At 41.0% G+C, this 16,689-nt stretch overlaps 1 protein-coding gene across 1 annotated transcript in view; it reads right to left on the bottom strand.

The window, feature by feature from the left end:
• Window positions 1-8,138, bottom strand: part of gphna (gephyrin a) — an 84,919-nt gene extending 76,781 nt beyond the window's left edge. The window contains 1 exon segment of the mRNA XM_042073472.1: window positions 7,953-8,138. Coding sequence (XP_041929406.1) covers window positions 7,953-8,016 — 64 coding nt within the window. The 5' untranslated portion in view covers window positions 8,017-8,138.
• Between the last annotated feature and the right edge of the window lie 8,551 nt (window positions 8,139-16,689).

The raw sequence follows: 16,689 nt of genomic DNA, 5'->3' as shown, positions 1-16,689 counted from the left end.
TCAAAAATACAACGATGCAAACAAAACAAACTATCTAAACACAAAAGTATTTAGCCAGTCATTTAGGACGGTCATTGAAGTCTTTCTTCATATAGCAGCTCATATGACTTAAGTCCCTTGTGTGGTAATATGGGAACTGCTGCAGATAAGGACACAGAAGCTAACAAGGATTCATGACTTATGTGCAGGAATTGTCGATAATCAATTAAACCCATGGTGTACAAGTGGTCCCAAGCTGATATTTCCATATAACTCCTAGTACTCGAAACACTCTTGGATGGTTGAAAAGCTCTCAATTTGGGGGCACGGGGGTGGCAGGTAGTGTCAGTAACCCTGCTGGAAAGATGCAAGTAGAAATGCTGCAATATGAAGACCAAGCACCATCACACAGACCAGGCTGGGGTCCACCCTTCCCTGACCCCGAGGGGAACAGTGTTCCACTTGAAACACTGATGGCTGTGGCTTTACCAGAAGTCAAAATGCAATATGTTGCAAAAGGATGGCAATAAGAGATACTGCAAGTTACCAAGAGATGCCACAAGCATGCAGTCCAGAGCTCAAAAAAAAAAATCACTAACCAACACTCTGAACAGTCATGTTCTCCTGTAAAGCTACTACCAGACCCTGTATGACGGGCTATCAGAAATGATCGCCCCAGTGAAATAAAATTCCCTCCATAATCAGCTTTTCTATAACCTGGGTGAACCCAGATTAATCTGTATGCACATTTGAATTTGCTCTGCAGATCCATCTGGCCATCCTTGAATTCACAGCGAATTCCAAATCACCAAAAATCCAGGAACCAATCACAACCACTTATCTAGAATGGGGCGGGCTTTATATAATAAATGACGGTTTGCAGTGCTTTGAATGGCTGCGCTGATGGTGTCACAGAAGTGTGTTTTCCTTGGAATTGAGTAAAGACCTGCATATAAACAGACGTTAACAACAAGAAAGTTTCAGTCAGTCAGGCCACCCTTTCAGCTCTTTTGACTTGCTATTTGGAGGGGAAAAAATTGACCCCTGAATGAGCACGGTCTGTCTACTAAGTGTTTATCTGAAAGGCTCTAGTTGGTACTTTGATGCCTGAAACTTCTGCCACACCAGCATTCCATGCAAAAAAATGTACCAGAAGAGCTGATATCAAATATTACCTGGAAGACAAAATAATAATTAATTAAAATGGATTATCTTTTTTTCCAACTGAACTCTTCACATTTCTGACCGATTGATGCTGAACATTATGAACATAATTTTTTGTCATGTCTATGGAATGGAGTTACCAAAGACAGTAGTCGACAGTAGCCATCAGTAGCCAACGTAGACTATACACTTACTTTCATTTAACCTATTTGACCTTGATTGATTCAATTAGATTTTCATTAGCCTGTTCTTTAGCGTGAATAGACGTGTGATGATATTTTTTTCCGACTATTCTAAACCAAGTCATTCTATAAGGGGTGTACGTTGGGTGTATGTTTCTCTATGAAGAGTCTATGTTGGGTTTAGGGTTGGGTATCGTTTGGGTTTTATCCGATACTGGTGCTAAATCGATACTTTTAAAACGGTGCCGGTGCCGAAACGGTGCCTGAACCGGTACTTTGTTTTTAAAATGTTTTAAATTAAAATGGTCTAAAGCATGAATTGCTTTTTTTTTTTATTGATAAGACAAATTTGAACATGAAATTGAACTGTTACATTCAATTTGCTATCAATATCTCATTGCTCCTACGAATATAGGCCTTTAAATGTTAAAACAGCTTGCCATGCATGCACACACAATGGTAAGCTCGCTTTCAAGTTTACCCAGTGCAGGCAGTTTGCCATAAGGTATGTTAAAACCGCTTGCCATATAACTGCCAGGTCATGGACAACGGCATTTGGAAGCAAGCTAATCTAACAGGGACTGTACTTTCCAGTTAATTCAGTGTGTTCCCAAATGCTTCAAGAAATTTCATGTCTTAACCCATAACACGCAATAGTTTTTAACATGTTAGTCTACATGTCGGTGTGGAAGTGTTTAGATCCCAGTGCTAGCCTAGTAGGCATTTTAACAGCAACTATGGCTATGCGCTAACACCAGAGTCAGCTGAGTTTAATTAGCGATAACATACGGAGATTGTTTCGTAGCCTCTTTGACAGCTCAGTGACATCAGGTATGTAACCTACATATTTATGTTTTTGTCAGCTAACTTTTAACATGATCTTCATATTCATTGTGATGCTATATGGGCCTCATGCACATGAAAGATTAATATCATGCCATTATGTTGTTTAGAACACACCGTGAAATAAAGTTTTCACCTTACAACCTACAGCTGATAACATTTCAAATAAATGCCAGTTAGCGCATTAGCAAGGATATTGGGTAACGTATAGGCTACTGTTGATGTTGTTTCATAGCCTTTTGCTTGTGTGTAGTTAGGCCCACTGCTAGATTTTGACAGGAGCTCGCGATATCGCTTAAGTAAGCTACTTGGGCTCACGCAAGCTGTCAAACACTGTCCACTCGCCTATGTGGTGCATCCAGTGTTTATGTTAGCTAACTGTATCTGGATGTGTTGCTATCAGAGCAAGACGTTAGAGATGGTGCATGACATGCAGTGATGCCTCCGTATAAAAAAATAAAATAAAAAAAACGCTATTTAAGCACCGAAATGAGGCACCGAAATCCACATTGTTATTCAATGCAGTTACTACCGTTTGCGTCGGCACCGGTGCCATATTAGAACCGTGTTTCGGTGCCCAACCCTAGTTGGGTTTAAGTTTCTCTATAAGGAGTGTATTTTGGGTTTATTTGGCATTGGGGTGGGCAAGCTTGTGATTTCTCAAACTTAAATAAAATGCATAATATATTATTTAGGATGACCATTATGGTTCTAGTTAAATAAATATTTCTATTACTTTATAAATATCTACCTTACTACATACAAATCGTCCTTTTGTATTTGAGCTATTCTAATTCATTTAGCCACCAAGATCTTAAGAAATGCCTAACCGAAAGGGCTATTAAAGATCTAGAAAATTTGCAAGTCCTGCAGTTCACACCACCCTACTCCTGAGCCCACATTCCTACACAAACATCCACCCATGCATGCAAGTCCTCCGCACTGCCCCACACACACACACACACACACACACACACACACACACACACTTCTCCACCAGGAGGCAATACAATGAAAGCAAAGCAGAGAGGGAGCATGGTGACAGGCAGGTACCTGACTTTAATTTGTTCTTTCAAGCGCTCCAGCTGTACTGAAAAAGGAAAAGAAGCGAAACAGAGGAGTGTGTGTGTGTGTGTGTGTGTGTGTGTGTGTGTGTGTGTGTGTGTGTGTGGCATGCATAGCTGCGGATGGATGTGATCAGCACTTTGAACAGCACTGAGACAGGCTCTGACAGGCTGGTAAGACTCTCTCTCACACACTTCTCACACACACTTCTCTCTCTCTCTCTCTCTCTCACACACACACACACACACACACACACACACAGGCTGGCAAGAGCCCTGAAGGAGCCTTTGATGCTGGTGTCTTTGAATAGGGATGTTGATAGCAGCAAGAGAGAAAGATAGGGAGTTTTTTTCCCCCACTTAATTCTCCCACTAAATATCATGATTGTGTTTACCAATTGACTTTAGATGTATGCTTTAATTGGTTGCAAATTTGATTAGTAAATTCTTAAATGACAAATCCCACTTCACATGATCACCACCCAAATGCACATATGGTCGAGCCTTAGAAGTCAATCAGGAAGTATAAATACCACACACACACGCACACACACACACACACACACACACACACACACACACACGTCACTGACTTCACACCTGACACCTGAGCACTGGTCCCTGAAATACCCACAATGCCATTTCCATTCCAATGCCCTCATTTAGATAGGAACGCTAATCTGTACACCATGTGTAAGCCGTGCATAGTTTATGCCCCTATGTTTAAATATAGTCCTAACATGCATCTTTGTATCAATTCTGTGTTCCAATCCTACAAGAAATGTAAAATGTGGCTCAAACAAAATGCTATGGCCTACGGTGGTCTACAAAGCCTGTGAATGGCACATGAAAAGCAAAACACTCAAGTCCATAGCAGCATTGAGTTGTATGAACTCAAAAAAGTCTTATCAAAACCTAAAACAAGCTGGTCTGCCTTTGCTGGTTTGAAGGACTATGACGGCATCCTGTTTTGGAGAAAATACATGAACAAGCCATAAACATGTAACACACCTTCTTATGGTGCAGATGACCCTGGGAGCATGTGAACTACCAGCTTTCCATATGCAATTTCCATATGTCTACTGTATATGTCTTTTGAAGCAACACATTTTCTAGCATATGGCTTTACAAGAAGATTGGTGCCTAAAATACCATGTGCTGTATGGCTTTGGAACAAGACACATCTAAGAGGGATCATTTGAAATTGTTATTTCATAGTATAAATGGATTCCCAAATATAACAAAAAGTCCTCCATTTTAGATTCAATTTCAATATTAACTGGTTTCTGCCAGCGAAGGCACACTCCCCAGCCCCATCACACAACTATCTCAGAGTAACATCGACCAATCACAGACTAGGGCTGTCACTTTACGTTCGAAAATCGATTGCACAATCGATTGGACCAAACAACACAAGTTTCGAAAACTAAAATAGGGAATCGATTTTAACCAAATATGTACACTATTAATTTTAAACGAATTAAACAAATAAAAAGGATAGATGTAACAAAATTCACAAACAAGAATATAAGAATATAAAGAATTCCGAAGTGCAGTAAGCATTGCAAAAGCTAAAAAGAAAATTCCCACCAATTTTACGCACCGGAAACAGCTGTTTCAATCAGCTGCTGTGCTGCTCGTGTTTTGCCAAAAAATGGAGGACAACGCGATCAACCTGTGCGACATGAGAGAGACGAGTGATAGGCCCTAATAACTTGAGGAGTTCGATGTGGAATTACTTCGGATTTTTGGTATATCAAACTATGGAGAAGAACAAAGCGGTAGGCTATGCAAACAAACTGTGCAATCGAGTTCTATGTAGGCGAAATTTGTTTGACATTTCTAATCGTAAACACAGACACAGATACGTTGAAGACTGCAGTAATGTTTGTCACTGATGTAGTGGCAGTCCACTCGGCTTATTGTTTTTCGAGAATGTTGCACTCCTGTTTGTCATTGTGCGCGAAACGTCACGCCAATAAATCATCAGAAATATTGCTGGCTTGCATCTACAAGCGCCCTCTTTACGTTCGTCCTAATAATGCCTGTTAGTTGTTTATGGATTGGCCTATATTTGGCGTTGAAAATGGAAACGTCTTTAAACATGAAAAATCGATTTTACAATCGATTCAATGAACACTTATGTCTCAAAAATCGAACAGGATTTTTTCACAAAAGTGACAGCCCTATCACAGACCTGTCCCTTCTTCGTTCCTCCCACATGTGTACTATGTAGCTGTGGGGTCTCCAGAAAAAGAAAAAAAAAGTTCTGTACATCTAATGAAATCATGATGTTATGAGGAAAATTACACAATACCGTTAAACAACCGGCATACATTTAACCAATTACGCCCCAAGAGGCTAACAAACCACTTAACCCAGGTTGACAGTTTGCAATTGTTTAGTTATGTCATTTGCATGTACATTTAGAGTATCAAAAAGAACCTAGAAAAATCCACACACACAGTGAGGGCAGAGTCAGCTTTTTTCTCAGACTGATGGAGCTTCACACTGCATTTGACAATTCACACTTGTCTCTCTCTGTGGTTCCTCTGCTTGGCTGTTTGGAGTTCCGCCCCCACAGTTCTGACCAGCATTTGAATGAGTGTCTGCAGTTTAGTACTGAGGTCACTGCTGTGTGGATACCCAGCCACTTGGAGTATAGCAAAAAAAAAAGGGCTTTGCTGACAGAAACAGCCTTCTTCATGTTCTGGTCCAGAAGAGAGACCACACACACACACACACACACACACACACACTCCCATTAGACTAGACCATAATGGTTAGTCTATAATGGTTCACCTGTCCATTTGATGTGGACAACTAAAGGAATGAAATTCGAACATTGAGATGCAACCTGACTCTCAGATGCTGGCAAGCAACAATGTATTGGGTATGAGAGGGCAAAATTATTGATAGCCCAAAAGTCAGGTTACCCACTCCTATCATGATAATTCATCAAAGACGCCCCCTTAGAACTAATGCCAACATTTCTCCCTTAAACCAAAGCAAGCCAGAGGCAACAATGGCACATGCTAGTACTCAGGCATTGCCAAGGCAATGATTCCAAATTCGCATAAATAACCGCGTTTACAGCGCCTGCCTAGCTGCCCAAAATGCACATGCCCAATCGTTTAATTATTTTGCTGTGTCAGTTTCATGACTGTCTATTTGTTCCCTCTTTTTAATCCTCCTTTACTCTACTCGCGCCAACTATGCACCACGAACACACACACACACGCGCGACGCGCAAACAGTAGCTGCTGCCACCACGAAATGTCAGTGCACAGCGAAGGAACCGTGCTAACCGATCAAACGGGGAAAGGGGAGAGAGAGGAGTGGAAGGGGGCTCGCTGGTGTGACTAACAGCACATTAGCTGATGTCTTCATATGAAAGGGCTGTATTTGGTGTCCACGGGAATCCCATCAAACCTGTCTCTGCCCGTTCCAAAGCTATGGTGGAGTCACCGCTTCTGTAGGCTACATGTGAGCGCGAAGAGCATCGAACGGCAGCAGCTGAACGTGTTTCAGTACCCCAAGCCAGTGGACAGCAGCTTGCCTGCAATCTCATCGCGTACAGAGGTGTGGGTGTGTGTGTGTGTGTGTGTGTGTGTGAGTGTGTGAGTGTGAGAGAGAGAGAGAGAGAGAGAGAGAGACTCAGTCCCTAATGTGATTGTGGGGAGAGGGTTCCCAGGTACATGTCTGTACATGTTAGGATAAATTCCCACAAGGCAAGAGGGACCGCAGACGGAAACGCACCGTATATCATAACCATTTAACAGTGAGAAACTCCAGACCAACAGAAAAATATGGTTGACACGTAAAGTACCGAGAGCGTCCACGCCACTACAAGGCAAAATACACCCATGTCACGACTTGCTGTCAGTATCAACCGAAAAGACCATTGAGAAACAATTTTCATAGGTTGTCAGACGCGGCAGAAGGCAGAGGCAGCCTATCTGATCGGTCTCAACGAGGCAGTTGGACTCGAGGTGACAAATATTGGCTGACTCTGTTTCACATATGCCGCTAACAGCACCAACAAGACAGCTCTAGTGGCCATGCATGCAACCAAAATAATAACCTCCAAAGCTAGGAAACCAGTAAAAAAAAATATAGCCTGACCAAAATGAAACAGCGTAACCGACTGCAGATGACATGCTGATCAATTTCGAACCACCGTGTGCTCCAAGGCGACATTTTCATATTACAGTTGCAACCAAATAGCATCTTCCGTTTGCGGATTAACCTGCAAGGGAATAGTAGGCTAGACTGATCATTCATTTAGGTTGTAACAAAACATTCCATAAGACTCTAATCATGATTTCCATAGCTAAGGTTAGCGGTTCGATGTGCGTACAATGTATGAATTATTCATCATACAAAACTGTTTTCCTGACAGCGAGAAATGAAATATGCAACAGACCGCAGATCAATCTAACGCAGCTAGACGGTGTATCAGAAGCGTCTGAAAATGAAACAACCAAAAGAAAATGTTATACACGAAGGTATGTAGCCTACAAACGTCGCCCGAATTGAGTCGAGGAACGCGGCTGTGGTAGCCTACAAGCCTGCTGCCTGTCAGGCATGGAGCGCGTCGGAGAAACAGCTGGGTGGACAGTGCAAACCAGCGCGACACACCGTAATGACAAACGACGCAAACTGCCGAGGGGATATAAATAAGACTTATTATCACTAGTTTTAGCAATTTGGCACTTACCCGTAAGGATTCCGACTCGAATTTGGTGGTCGTGGTTTGTTAAAATCATTCCGTCCGACGCCATGTTTAGCTATGCCGTCTCCCGCACTGAGATCGGAGTGCAGAACACATCGAACTTGAGGGGAGGGAGAAAACCGCGAGGAGAGCGCCAGGCTAGAGAAGCAGAACAGTGAGCAAGCAAATTTACTGCCTCTCATAGGTAGGCTACTGACATGCCACAGAGCAATACCCGCGGCGTCCCGCGTATTGGTAATATAAGATGTTGAGTTCATTAAGAGTTAATTACTCTCAAATGGCATGACTTAATCCATGTCGAGTGTAGGGTACATGTTTAATCAAATAAAAAAAGTAGCCTGTTTGTGTAAGTCGTTGTCCACCCAAAGGATTTAGGTCGATATTAAGTTGGGCTATTAAGTTTAAAACTTAAGCCTAGGAATTGTTAGGCTGGAAAAATACAAACTCATTCACGAAGTGATCTTCATGAAATAATATCTAGGCGGGCGGGGCCAGGCTAAGAAGCCTAAAGTAGGCTAACTTTAGCTTTAGATCAAAATATATCCAATATTCAGGAGAAACTGAATGTAGTGCCTCAGAGTAGGCCTAAAATGCTGTTGATCTAGCAGTAAACTGGCTTTCCAATGGAGAGCATACAGTATTTGAGCAAACAGCATAACATGTTATGACTTGACTTCTTGTAGCCCATGTGCAGTTTAAATAGACCCAGTGATTGCGCAGGGAGTAGCATTTGTTTTTGTTTGTTTTTTGTCATTGATTTTTTTTTATATCAACCCAACAAAATACACTCATACCGTACATTTCAAGTTTCTAAACACATTTTGATATCAAACCCTTCTCCCTATCCCCTCCACCACTATCCCACCTCCCTCTCTACCATCCCATATCCCTCTCTACCTCTCACCCACACCACCACCATCTAGCAGGTTGTTAATACAGACACAGACATAGCATTCCTATCTCAACAGAAGATTTTTTTTTTAATTAGATATCTAATTCTCCTTTAATAAAATTGTACGTGGCTGAGCGTCATTTATTCTTGCTGATGACAATTCCAGGTAAGAAATGTCCAAAAATGACCGAAGCCAATGACATACCATGAGGACATCTCCAACACTGGACTACTATCTTCTTTGCTGCAGTTAAGCCTGCCAGCCAAACTACAAGTTTTTTCAGCAAGAGAGATGTACAGCAGGATCCATTGGGAACTGTACCCCTGTTAAATCCACAATTGTACCTACTGTATCACCTTCCTCCACAAACTAGTAGACACCCCTGGACATTCCCACATAACAAGCATAAAGGTGCCAATGGTTCCTTGGGGGCAGAATGGACAAGTGCGGAACTTGGGTGTGACTCTGGACTGCAACCTCTCACTCCAAGCTCACATCAGTAACATCACCAAATCAGCCTTCTTCCACCTTAAAAAACATCTGCAGACTCCGGCCCTCACTGTCAGACACTGTTGCGGAGACTCTGACACATGCCTTCATCACCTCCCGTCTGGACTACTGTAACGGTGTCCTTTATGGTCTTCCCACCAAAGCACTGGACAAGCTACAGCGTGTCCAAAACTCGGCTGCCAGGATCCTCACACACACAAAGCGATGGCAACACATTACCCCCACACTCAAGCAGCTTCACTGGCTCCCGGTGAAGTCACGCATCACCTACAAAATCTTACTCCTTACATACAAATCCCTCAATGCTCTTGCTCCCCAGTACCTCTCCGATCTCATCCAGCATCACTCCCAGCCAAGGTCCCTGAGGTCCTCTGGCAAGGACCAGCTTGTCATCCCCTGTTCCAGGCTACGGACTTTTGGTGACAGAGCCTTCTGTGTTGCTGCCCCCACCCTTTGGAACAGTCTACCTCTCCATATCCGCCAAGCCCCCACACTGGCTACGTTCAAAAAGCACCTAAAATCACATTTATTCACTGAGGCCTATGGTCCTTAACCACCCTGCCCCCCAACCCCACTTCTACCCCCTCCTCTCTTCTCCCCTCTATTCCCCTGCCCTATCTCCTTTTGTAAAGCGACCTTGGGTTACTTGAAAGGCGCTATATAAAACCAAGTTATTATTATTATTATTATTATTATTATTAATATGGGTCAGAAACCAAACCCATTTCGGATCTTATTCTTGGTGTTAAATATGCCCTATGACAGAATTTCAAGTGTATCTAGCCTAGCCTACCTATGATTTGGGTTTTTTGAGGCACCAGCAACATTATCCCAAATAGCCTCCCAGTCTAATTCTTGTCCCACTTCTGATGTATCTCTATCCCAGGCTTTCATTCCTGGTGTGGGCATATACTGTAGATATGCCACCATTTGTTTGGGAGAATTATGTATCCAACTGAAAATGGGATTCCATTGACCCCTAAGGAACCCTGTAGGCTTTACAGGCTGATCTTATTCTAAAGTAAAAGAAAAGGAAGTACCGTACTTCGTCAATATTGAGTTACCAACTCTTGAAAGTCCAGGGGCGTGTTTCCCAAAACCATAGTTGCTAACTAAGTTAGCAACTTTGTTGGTTACAATGCAATTTTCTATTGCCAACCAACTAAGTTGCTAACAGGTTAGCAACTGTGGTTTTGGGAAATGCACCCCAGAATAGTACTAACTAATATCCTGAATGGTATTAATCCCTTTATCTTCCGAATGTTTGTTAGCAAATGGTTTTCCCCCAGACAGAACGTGACTATTATACCATAATGGGGATAAATTGCACCATATATTTTTATATGTTGTTATTTTTGTTCTGCTGTCTTTCAACCTATTGGTGCCATTCAATTTTGTTCTATACTTCTCCACGAGCAAATGTTATCCTCCTCCATCCAGCACCTTCATTTTTTTTTTAACATAAATGCCCAATGGTAAAGCTTTTTAATATGAATGCCCAGTGGTAAAGCTTTTTAATATGAATGCCCAGTGGTAAAGCTTAAAATTAGGACATGTCAGTCCCCCATCCATCTTATTGACCTGAAGAGCTGACCACCAGGGCGTTTACCATTCCATACATAACCTCCTAATAAAGTGTCCAATTTTTGCCAATATCCCGCTGGAGGTGCAAGTGGGATCATTAAACTTGTAAAATGAATGCGAGGTAAGATGTTCATTTTGAGGACTGCTATACGGGCTGGCACTGAAAACATTTCCATCTATTAATATCTTCTTCTATTCTTTTGAAAATCTTAGAATAATTTGTTTTAACTACAGACAATGGGGAAGTATTAAATCCTAATACCCAAGTAGAGAACCTCACTTGCAACCTTAATCTGAGCCGGGACTAAGATTTATTTAATCTGAGCCGGGATTAAGGTATAGTTAAGGTATATGAAGGAAAGATAAACAAACTTAGTATGGTATACCTTTCATAACACGTTAAGATGTTATCGGGAAACAGGATTTTTTTATACAAATAGATATTGTGCTTTTGGCCAACATATTATCACTATCCTGAATAACTACCACCACTGAGAGTACACCAGAATTCCTCTTCCACTACATTGCTTGGAGTCCAGGACTGGCATAGTGGGGATTGCTTCCACTCCACATAGTCACTCCTGGCACTTTGCCATGTAAAAAAAAATAAAAAATCACCACCTTTCAGCTGGCTGCTAACTTTAGATCATCTGCCATTCCTGAAAAGAAAAAAAGATACAGTTGAGTTGAAATATGCATGAAAGATTCAAGCTGAGTGCGAAAGACAAGCGTCTTTTACAGTTTCCCCTATCCGGCTCCCCCTCTTCCACCTTGCCCCATACACTAACTCAGAATATGGGGCTAGCACTCATCATAGGGTGGGTCCCTAGCCTGGGTTTTCCCATGCTGCTATGCGCGCGCGATTTAATTCACGCTGCTAGGCAGCCTGGATACCATGGAGCAAATTTTCGCCTCAGTTAGGGGACCAATCACAGAACGGGGGGAGGGCAGTAAGACGATGACGACACACCGTAGCCGTTATGAGCCACGTACAGACTCATTTGATAGACATTCGTAGCGCCCAATAAACGGCTCTGGGCATTCGTAAACCACGTTTCAAATACGAGAAAATGAATGCCTAGTTCCCAGACCCCGTCTCATTTGAGATGAGGGTATGACGTTAGCCAGGCTAGTGGGTCCCCGTCATCTCTGCAACAAAACACTTGCTCTTTCGGATAGGTCTGGTAAAGTGTAACTCTATGGTCCTTTAGCTGTGACAGTTCCAGCTCAGTTTTTTTTTAAAAACGGAGAAGCTTTATTTTTACTGTGCACATTTCCGTACACATTGCCACAGGTGTCACATAGTGTTAGTCTGGGTGAACCCAGACAAACCTGTTAGCAAATATGAATTGGTTGTGCAGGTCCTTCTGGTGACCTTAGGCCTACCACTGAAGTTGATTTCTGAATCACCAAAAATCCTGAAACCAATCACAACTGATTATCTGGCATGGGGCGTTTTTTACATGGCAGAGAGAGCAGTACAATTAGCAGCTCTGTTCAACACAACCAATGGCTACGCTGACGGTGTCAATGTTAAAAGACAAGGATGTGTATTTTGTTTGGAATTGAGTGAATAGCTGCATACAGTATGTGTTTGCTGTACCTCCAAAAAGATTTGGTAGAATGAACCAGTATAAGTTCAATTTCACTGCTAGCTATTAGCCTTGGAAAGTGAATGAAAGGGCCCCAGATCCATTCTCAATATCAATTTAGATTTGAGAATTGGTCTGGAAAGCCAGGCTAACATAAAATGACCTGTTTTCAAATTGTAATTGTGGATACCTTTTATAAGCTTTAACATAACATCGCTTGGAGTAGCAGTCACATGTTTTCTTTTGTTGTTTTATGGTGTTTGCTCATTCCTTCCCCTGGGGTGACTGGCTGGTCGCCAACCCCACTGACCAAATTCCAAAGGTTAGTTTGTCCGTGTTTACTGTAGTGTTCTTAGGTGATCTTTTTACTGGCATCACAGGAACAAGTTTTGGACAGAAATTAAACAAATGCATTGTAAGCCTCAAGTTAGAGAAGTTATATGTCTGATAGAATTACTATTAAGTTAGAGTCAGGTAAAAATAAAATAATTTAAAATTCTATTGTAAATTCTTGAATTTCCCCTTGGGGATCAATAAAGTATCTATCTATCTATCTATCTAAATATAGTATTCTTAGGATATTACAAACATTTTAATTTTTATCAAAGTTTTTCCTCAAAGATTAAACATGGAATAATTTTCATTTTGGTTTATTCTGAGCAGAGATGTAATTTTTACATTATTTTTTACAGTCTTCTGTACAGTCTACAGTAATTTTTACAGTCTTCTGAGGCTTCACCTCTAATTAACAACCAGTTAGAACATTGTAGAAGAACAGTTAACATTATTTTTTATTTTATTTTTTTAAATGTATAGTGCAATAGTACTCTACTGGACATAAAGGCTAACCATTAACAACCTAACCTATGTGTTGTTGCATGCCAGTATGGCACTTAACAGATAACTGTTTAGTGTTCATGGCAGGTTATTTCAGTCACACAATTTCCAAAATTTGGAAAAGGTAAGGTCAACTGTTTGATAGGAAATCCATCCAAATGCCATTTGGAGTGCCAGGGAGATATGCAGGCTCATAAAATCTCACTAAGCATACAAGGGGTCTGGGGAACAACAACATGGGTAACAGGTTATGGAGTAGACTTTCTTGAAATAATATTTCAAAAGAAACTAAAGGGCATTGTGGCAGAAAATGTGACTTTGGGCGTTGGAAGAGAGCATGGGAGAAATTAATAACTATAAACACTGGTGTTAGTCACTGATATTAGATGTCTATTATAGGTGTGTAATAAGCCCAAGGAGGTTGTAGGTTACAGCAGTTTTAGAATTGCTTATTGGGCGTTTTTGGGCATGATGCAAAACAAAGTCCCTAAAAACACATTTAGTTGTTGTGGAGATAGATAGATAGATCGATAGATAGATAGATACTTTATTGATCCCCAAAGGGAAATTCAAGACCTATGTCCTTGCGGAGGCTTTTGCCTTTCTAAAACTGTTCATATATAGGCCTAAAAGTTTATACTTAGAAATATAAGTGTAATGTTTCTTTAATCCATTTCATGGACACTCTATAACAGACTAGAACTGAGGTTCGACTTGTGTGTCATCAAATCCCTGGTTCCTAGGGAGAAACATGTGGCTTCCACAAAGTTGTACTTAAAAACATGGTTCTAAAATATCTCCTTTGCAACCAGCCAAACAAATGAGCCAGAAATGTGTACCACGTGCTGATGCAATCAGAATCTTGGGTAGTCTGGCTTTTTATCCAAGTTTTTATGTAGAGAGAAACTACTGATGTGGGATACCAGCAGAACAGATAAATGATATTTTAATGGGACTGAATGGGACAAAGAAATCCTGAACCACTGAAATACTGTACAAATACTTGGGAATGCTTAAATATGTAAGACATAGGCTGTCATTCACCCCACCAAAGGAGCATTTCTTGTACAATCTGTGCATGGAGGATTAATCAATGTTTTCCTGTTCATCTGAGCTCATAACTTTTTTCTTATAAAAAATGTTACAACTACGTCAACTTTCTATTATCATCCAGTCACCTGATACCTTATATGCTCAAAAATATGAACACCTTGAAATGCACTCATGCATAAACATATAGACAAAACTCTTATTGTTTTGCTTTCATACAAATATAACAAACACACAACCCAAACAAACAAACATAAACTCTTATTGTTTTTCTTTCATACACAAAAAACCAAACATACAACCCAAACAAACACTTTTTTGAAACATGTTGCTGGTATCAAATTCAAAATTAACACATTTTCCATGAAATACTCAAATTTGTCATTTTCAACATTTGATAATGTTGTCTGTGTCCTTTTTGCAAATAAATATGAATTTAAGAGATTTGCAGATTATTACATTCGGTTTTTAATCACATTTTACACAATGTCCCAACTTTTTCTGATTTGAGGTTGTACTAACAACCTTTTCTGATTGTATCCTATTGCAAGACCGTAAAGGGAGAACTCTTGATGAACAAGCCATAATTTGAGGAAAGCCCCCAAAGCATTCAAACTATTTTTCTGCCATTCTCCATAATGCCCTGAAAGCAGGTGGAGTGAAAAAAAATAAGTGAGTCAGCACAGAGCTCCCAGCGCCCTGTGTTTCTGCAAGTCATTATCTCAGCCTCCTAATTGGCGGTGAACTCTGCACGGACGCACAGACATGCAGTATTAGGCCACTTCTGCTGGTACGACAAGATGTACAAACAACAGCCCGTAATGCCTTTCATCTGTTCAGTTTGGATATGTCCCATTCAGTTTTTCATTTAAATGTTTTATTCATAAATCCAAAGACCAGTAAGTAGTAACCAGTTGCTTTTCCTGAGTTAGCCACAACTTAGTGTGTTGGATAGATTGATTTTTGCCTTTTAAGAACTTTTATTCCCACACCAGATTGCATTTGTTGTTTTAACTTTACCTGGGCATCTTCAGTTGAATTTCTTTGTTTTGGGTTTCTTCTCTTATAACCAGGGATGTAGTGGAGGCTAAATGCGAGTAAACATTGATGCTGTCAATTGCAACTTTTAACATTCAAAAATCACACTGTATCATCCACATCCACAATATGTACACTCATCAACACTCTAGGAACCATTTAATAGCACTGATATTGGTATAAACATTGGACAATAACCTCCACCATCATTAAACATGTTCTGAATACTTAACAAATTAACAAAAAAAATCAGATACCACATGGCCACCATCATCACAGAACTCATAGTTTGCCCACCTCTTATTTTACCACTACACTTCTGTTCACGGTCATATTCAGTTATTTAGTCATATTCTGTGTCTGTTGGGAAGATTCAGACATGTCCGCAGTCTTATTTAACTGAGGCACACTAGGAAAGCACAACACCTGGGCATCTTCACTCTTTAGAGTTGAATTTCTTTATTTTGGGTTTCTTATCTTATGCTTCTCTTAACTGCTTTGCTTTCATTGGAGTCTAAGCAAGGACATGGGTGACTGCTTTCATCTAATTTCCCTTCACGTCTGCTCCATACGGTATGTACTAACCAGCTGCTTTGCAAGAGGGAAAAGGGCAGAGGTGGAAGGATGGTCAGATCACTACCTTAAAGACACCTGTTTTACAAGGTGCCACAAGATGTCTGTCAACTGAAGATGCCATGTATATTTGTATAAGTGACACTTAGCCTTAAGGTATGGCAATGGGCGAAATATGTGCAACAAAATACGATTCTTAGTCAAGATCAAAGACATCTGCTAACAACAAGCATCAAAACAGATGTCCTCTCTTCTTGTCAGGCATTCGTACCATCCTTGATGTCATTTTTGTATGTGAGTGTGTATGAGTTTTGTGTGTGTGTGTGTGTGTGCGTGTGTGTGTTGTTCTGATACTCAACTTAAAACCGAGTAGGTTATGTTGATGTCAACACCAAAGGTCAAAGGTTCAATCTCCAGTGTATACATGTGCTGAATAATGCCTCTCCTCATTGTATTGTTGTCACCTTCAGCATAAGTGCATGCCTAGTGAGTGAGCGAGCGTGTGAATACGTGTTTGTGTGCGAGATTGAGAGAGAGAGAGAGAGAGAAGTGTATGTGTTTCTCCCCTGTGCTCCTGGCAGGTTTTTTCAGCACCTCCGCATAGTCAGAAGAGACAGCTCTGCAGTTCACACACATGCTGCCTGA

This window comes from Alosa sapidissima, chromosome 19 (assembly GCF_018492685.1).
Source record: "Alosa sapidissima isolate fAloSap1 chromosome 19, fAloSap1.pri, whole genome shotgun sequence".
Taxonomy (NCBI): Eukaryota; Metazoa; Chordata; class Actinopteri; order Clupeiformes; family Clupeidae; genus Alosa; species Alosa sapidissima.
The sequence above is the reverse complement of the archived record's forward strand: the minus strand, read 5'-3'. Positions and strand labels throughout refer to the sequence as shown.